Genomic DNA, 7066 nt, shown 5'->3' on the forward strand with positions numbered 1-7066 from the left:
CACAAGAGAGAGCGCATGACAAGGAGGACAACTGCACACACACATGAAAGAGGGAGAGTATATGCACAAGAGAGAGCGCATGACAAGGGGGACAACTACTCACACATGAAAGAGGGAGAGTATATGCACAAGAGAGAGAGAGCGCATGACAAGGAGAGCAACTGCACACACATGAAAAAGGGAGAGTATATGCACAAGAGAGAGCGCATGACAAGGAGAGCAACTGCACACACATGAAAGAGGGAGAGTATATGCACAAGAGAGAGCGCATGACAAGGAGAGCAACTGCACACACATGAAAGTGGGAGAGTATATGCACAAGAGAGAGCGCATGACAAGGAGAGCAACTGCACACATGAAAGAGGGAGAGTATATGCACAAGAGAGAGCGCATGACAAGGAGAGCAACTGCACACACATGAAAGTGGGAGAGTATATGCACAAGAGAGAGCGCATGACAAGGAGAGCAACTGCACACACATGAAAGAGGGAGAGTATATGCACAAGAGAGAGCGCATGACAAGGAGAGCAACTGCACACACATGAAAGAGGGAGAGTATATGCACAAGAGAGAGCGCATGACAAGGAGAGCAACTGCACACACACAAAAGAGGGAGAGTATATGCACAAGAGAGAGCGCATGACAAGGAGAGCAACTGCACACACATGAAAAAGGGAGAGTATATGCACAAGAGAGAGCGCATGACAAGGAGAGCAACTACACACACATGAAAGTGGGAGAGTATATGCACAAGTGAGCGAGTGTATGCCAAGGAGGACAACTGCAGAAGAAAAAGAGTATGCCCCAAGCTGAACTGACAGGGGTCAGACAAGTATCATTTTGGCCTCTGCTTGGTGGTTTCTGTAATGAGGGTGTGATGAGGGCAGATGCAATTACCCTAGGGGAAGATAGCATAAACCCCTTGTGTTTGTGACGCCAGGGCGTGGTTTATCCTCTACACCACTTGAAGGTATACGACTGGATCCTGGGCTAGTTACGAGGACAAATAATGACTCAGATGCCAAGTTACGGACAACGGCAGCTTTACTGAGTCAGACAGGTGTAACAGTCTATACAGCTTGGCTAGGCCCAAGGAGGTGACCAGTGACTTCAGAGACCACAGGGCCTGCTGGGACTTACAGTGGACTTGGACAATTTGATGCAGGACCATGCTGATTTGAGACAGACTTGACTTTATGATGAAAGACTTTAACCTTTCGTAGCTTACCAGGCTTTGACTTGGACCTGGGGGTCCACTTGAGGTAGACTTTAGGCCTCCTCTGGACTCCAGACTCACCCCTAGGACTTGACCTTACTGCAACTCAGCTAAGCAGGAAGAGAGTGAGCAGAGGCTCCACCCAGGGCTTATATGCGGGAGACTCTGAGGGGTCCCATAGGTCACCCTGTAGGTCACATGGTCACTGGTAGCTTTCTTGGTCACAATCACATGACAATGTGATGGCCCAGGACAGGATATAGTCCCGTACAGTACTTTGCCCTGTCAGGTTGAGTCCCTCTGTGTCCTAGGGGCCCTCCTGCAGCGTCTCCCCCATAGTATCATATGTAATAAGGGTAAAGGACCTTTGAGGACCTTTGAGTTTATCACATGACAATGTTGTCACATATTGTGTTCACATGGGGGGAGATTTATCAAAACCTGTGCAGAGGAAGAGTAGTGCAGTTGCCCATAGCAACCAGATTGCTTCTTTCATTTTCCACAGGCCTCTAAAGAGGCCTGTGGAAAATGAAAGAAGCAATCTGATTGGTTGCTATGGGCAACTGCACCACTCTTCCTCTGCACAGGTTTTGATAAATCTCCCCCATGGTTGTTACCCAGAGAGCACCAGCTAACCAGGTGACTTGCAGCTTGACCTATGGGCACCTTGCTCAGCCCCCTTTATAAGAGGAGGAACCATTACAATGTCTCTCTTGTTGCTGAGGTCAAGTCCAGTCCAGACGTCTCAGGGCCAGTGTCCAGCACATCTGGAGGCCTCAAGCCTAAATTACAGCCACATGTCAGTAAGTCATCTCTGTCTGCTGTCACTACCTACAGTCAAGTCTATTATACTCAGCGTGGCTGAGCTAAAGTATGTCAAAGTACTGCAAATCCCAGCAAGCTGCAAGGTCCCCCTGTTACTGGCCACCTCTCTGGGATCCTGGCCGAGCTGTAAAGACTGTTAACATCTGTCTACCTCAGTAAAGCTACCGTTAACCCTAACCTGGTCTTGGACTTTTATTTGCCCTGCCTCCCTTAGGAATAGCAGTGCGGCCGTTCGGGTGGTTACCGGTCACCTAAACCCCGCCCTGGCGTCACAGACAAGAAGGGGTTAACTCCAATCTGCCCCTGGGCTACACCATCTGCCCCAACACCTCACACCCCATGGCTCACCACAACAACACATTGTATGTACAATACACTGGATAACATAGGCATTTAAGGGAATGTACATAGGAGACAGGTGAAGGGCGGCCCAGGGGTCACAGGATGGAGTCTGCTGGACAGGGCAGCTAGAGTACAGGGGTGACACTCCTGCACTGGGCCACCACATTTCTGATGGGGTTTGCATTTTATTGCTGGGTGGAATAGTGCAGACTTCGGTGCTATTACATACAGCAGGGTCATTTATACAGGCAATATACATTTTGTTTACATGGAAGTCTAGGTAAGACGGAGGCCACAGAGTCCATAGCATGGCACCTGTGACAGCTATACAGAGGAGGTGCAGACTGGGGAGTCCCCTGATGTATACCTCCAGCAGAAAAACACAAAAACAAGGTGTGAAAGAGCCTAACCAGAGTCTTAGGAAATGATGACCCAACCCCCCCCCCCTTATGTTCTTATTGCAGGTATATCCTAAAGGTCACCAGACCAAATCTAAGTCTCAACTTTCCCCCTAATCTACAAAGGTCAGTGCATTCCTTTTTTTTTTTTTATTTATTTTTAACAACTTTTATAGTAATAATCTAATTTCATCACAATATACTATCACTTGCGCACAGAACTCAATGGGTGTCACGGGGTTGCCTCGGTAAATGTACCGCCCAGCATGGACTGCGTCTCTCCACACCAAAGCCAAATATCTGTATCAATGTGACCAAAAAAACATTTTTTTAGTTATTAAAAAGTTATAACAAAGATTTCCCCTGTTTAGGAGATCAGACGTGCCAACAGTCACACCTTGGCTGGCCCCTATTGTCTGGAATGGGATCTTCAGCAGAGACATTCTCAATGCTCAATTTCATCAGATCGATGTCCGCGTTGGTCTTACGGTATTTGCCATAAAAAAGTAAGTAACGAAAAAACGTTACAATTCTTTTAGGATGGGTCTGCAGGTTGTGTCCTAGGTGAAGTCGCCTTCTTCACCTCTTAAAGGGGTACTCCGCCCCTAGACATCTTATCCCCTATCCAAAGGATAAGATGTCAGATAGCGGGGGGGTCCCGCTGCTGGGGACCCCCGGGATCTCGGATTCAGCACCCACCTCAATGGCTTCGGGCAACGCTGGAAGCTTCGGATCCCGACCATGCAAGCGAAAGAGCGTGATGTCACGCCCCGTCCCCTCAATGCAAGTCTATGGGAGGGGGCATGATGGCCGTCACGCCCCCTCCCATAGACTTGCATTGAGGGGACAGGGTGTGACGTCACACGGGGCCGGAGTCGTGACATCCCGCTCTTTCGCTCGTGTGGTCGGGATCCGAAGCCTCCAGCATTGCCAGAAGCATTGAGGTGGGTGCTGCAGCCAAGATCCCGGGAGTCCCCAGCAGCGGGACCCCCGCAATCTGACATCTTATCCCCTATCCTTTGGATAGGCGATAAGATGTCTAGGGGCGGAGTACCCCTTTAAAGTAGAATTCTTCTAGGCAGCACCAAAAAAGCATCATGGTACCAGATTGTTATTGTGTTTTTTGTGCTATTTTTACACAATGACTTTGACCCTTTCAATATACTGCATGAAAACCTCATGGATGGAATGGGCCTTAAATCATTGAGGGTCTCAGTGCATCAGAAAGCTCTAATGTATTGCTAAATAAATGTTTTAAAGGGGTACTCCGGTGGAAAACTTATTTTTTTTAAAATAAACTGGTGCCAGAAAGTTAAACAGATTTGTAAATTAAAATTTTCCCTTTGTTTTTAGATTTGTAAATTACTTCTATTAACAAATCTTAATCCTTCCAGTACTTATTAGCTGCTGAATACTACAGATGATATTATTTTCTTTTTGGAACACAGAGCTCTCTGCTGACATCTCTGTCCATTTTAGGAACTGCCCAGAGCAGCATATGTTTACTATGGGGATTTTCTCCTACTCTGGACAGTTCTTAAAATGTCAGCAGAGAGCTCTGTGGTCGTGATGTCAGCAGAGAGTTCTGTGTTCCAAAAAGAAAATAAATTTCCTCTGTAGTAATCAGCAGCTAATACATGCTAGAAGGATTAAGATTTTTTAATAGAAGTGAATTAAAAATCTGTTTAATTTTCTGGCGCCAAAAAAAAAAAAAAAAAAAAGTTTTCCACCGGAGTACCCCTTTAATTTTAGGGATGTTTGTATTGTTCTTTGTGTTTTTCTGACGGTAGGATGATTATTACCACTTGGTCATTGGATTTACATTCCACCATAACGCTCTTCATTCTTTTTGCCCTTTAGATACGTCAGGTTCCTTAATAAATTCATCGAGTCGGCTGAGAAGTTCTTCATGGTTGGACACAAGGTCAATTATTATGTGTTCACAGATCGGGCCAATGAGATTTCCAATTTCACCCTCGCCGAAGGTAGACAACTGGTCATCTTGGAGGTTCCAGCCTATGAAAGGTGGCAGGATGTCTCCATGAGACGTATGGAGATGATCCGAGACTTCTCCATTAAGCGCTTTGTCAATGAGGTGGATTACTTGGCGTGTGTAGATGTGGACATGGAGTTTTCTGATGACTTTGGGGTAGAAATCTTAAGCAATGTTTTTGGAGCTTTACATCCTGGATTCTTCGATAAAACTCGAAAAGAGTTCACCAACGAGCGCAGGCCACAGTCCAGCGCCTACATACCGTATGATGATGGAGACTTTTATTATTCGGGAGCATGTTTTGGAGGCGTAATAGAAGAGGTCATTAGGTTGACCAACTACTGTCACCAGGCCATGATGGCCGACAAGCAGCAAAATATGGAGGCGATTTGGCATGACGAGAGTTATTTAAATAAATATTTTGTGTTCTATAAACCGACCAAAATCCTGTCACCGGAATATATATGGAACAATTATTATGGCTCTCCAGCCGTTGTACAAACCAAAAGGTTCCTTCATGTAGACAAAAATTATGAAGAGGTCAGATTTTAACAATGGTTTTTGCCCAGCCATATTGAGCATTGAAGGGGTATTGATTTAAAGTAAGAAAAATGTCTAAAATCTTTCAAAAGTTTCCATATGATGAACAAAAACCTTCCAAATTTTATGATGAAAGACAAGGATGTATGTAGAAGAAGGACAAGCCGATGGACCATTGGTGTTGGTGAGATCTGGATATCTGTGGGTCCTTTTATACTTGTGGCCCTCACATAGCTTGAGGTGAAGTCTTCTCAAGTACGGTATCTACATCACAGTTAATCCCCCTGTGTAGACCCTCTACAGCAGAGGACCTACTTATATAGTACCTCCATATAGTACCTCACACATAAAATCTGTAGATTTGGCTGACATTCATCATGTGTATATCTACCTTAAAGGGGCACAGGATAGGGGATAAGATGTCTGATTGCGGGGGTCCCACCGCCGGGGACCCCCGAGATCTCGGCTATGGCACCCGTTAACTGGTGCGTAGAGCGAACTTCGTTCCATGCGGAATGACTGGCAATGCGTGGCCGGAAGCTCGTGACATCACTTATTTTGGTGAAATGGCTCATTCCGGTTTGAGTTCCCTCCCTACAATTCCTTCAATGATCTCCCTCCCATTAAGCGGTCCACCTATTGAAGCTCAGACAGGTTTCCTCTGATCACCTGAATTGCGACATAATGTCTCGGGCAGCACTGAAACCTGGGAACATTTGAGACAACACTTATTTTGTATGCTGCTAAAAAATAAAACATCGGGGCAAAGATCACATAAGAATTGCAAAATCATCAACCAAACACAGGTACAGACACAATATTGTAAACTACACTAACCTTACAGTCAAATAAAAAATAAATCCTGGAATACCCCTTTAAAACTTCCCATGAAAGTACACCATGAAAGTCTGCTGGGAGTTGTAGATTCACAGGAATTACATTAATGACTGCCAAACTAATATCTAGAGAAACAAAGCACGGACATGTTATATTTCATGTGCTCATTCCTTTAGATCCAGCACCAAAAGGTATGGCCAAAATAAGATATAGTAAACAGGAGATAATTAAATGGGCACTGTCAGATACAAAAACCTTTCATATGTTGTAAAGCATGTGCTGTATAACCAATAGGTTTTGCAATTGCTTTTATTAGAAAATTTTCAGTATTTCATACTGGAAAAGCCAAACAAACAACTGCCCCCCCCCCCCCCGCCTGCTTGGACACATACTAGTCCTGCTGTGTCCATGAGTCATCACCTATGTCATGGACACACTTCCTTGATTGACAGCTGTGAGCGCAGGGCTCTGGAGTAAAAATCCTCCCACTGTCATCTTGTGTCCCGCTACTGTCAGTGAGGACAAGCTGGGAGTTGTAGTTTTGCTAATGGTAGGGGAGATGTGAGCAGACAGCATACTGAGGGAGGGGGCGGAGACCTGCACAGTGAGGCCACGCCCCCTCCCTTTGAGACAAATTCAGTGAGCTAAATTAAAAGTGTAATAAAAAAATAAATAAAGGTGCTAGAAACATAAAAATGAGATGTACATGGTCAGGATTAGGTACTGAGTGATATAATAAAAAAATGTTTTTTTGTTGGATCTGACAGGTACGCTTTAAGGTCCATGGACTAGCAGGTTTGTCTAGTTTGTATGTCAAAATGCTAAAAGAAATTCTCAATCTGGGCACTTATCAGCCTTGTTCATATTAAGACATGTTCGATCGAAGAGATAAAGCATGAGGGAGCAGATTAATTA

General features: G+C 45.1%; 1 protein-coding gene across 3 annotated transcripts; it reads left to right on the top strand.

The window, feature by feature from the left end:
• Positions 1–753: 753 nt before the first annotated feature.
• Positions 754–6474, top strand: LOC130291290 (histo-blood group ABO system transferase-like). 3 transcript variants are annotated; one of them, XM_056539890.1, is made up of 4 exons: positions 754–797; positions 2848–2907; positions 3153–3287; positions 4642–6474. In XM_056539890.1, the coding sequence occupies exons 1-4, from the start codon at positions 766–768 to the stop codon at positions 5324–5326; spliced, it is 912 nt and encodes a 303-aa protein (XP_056395865.1). In that variant the 5' UTR covers positions 754–765; the 3' UTR covers positions 5327–6474. The 3 variants fall into 3 exon arrangements, with proteins under 3 accessions (XP_056395865.1, XP_056395864.1, XP_056395863.1); XM_056539889.1 differs by lacking the exon at positions 754–797 and adding an exon at positions 1789–2015; XM_056539888.1 differs by lacking the exon at positions 754–797 and adding an exon at positions 2072–2196.
• Positions 6475–7066: the final 592 nt, after the last annotated feature.

Source organism: Hyla sarda, chromosome 9 (assembly GCF_029499605.1).
Source record: "Hyla sarda isolate aHylSar1 chromosome 9, aHylSar1.hap1, whole genome shotgun sequence".
Classification (NCBI taxonomy): domain Eukaryota; kingdom Metazoa; phylum Chordata; class Amphibia; order Anura; family Hylidae; genus Hyla; species Hyla sarda.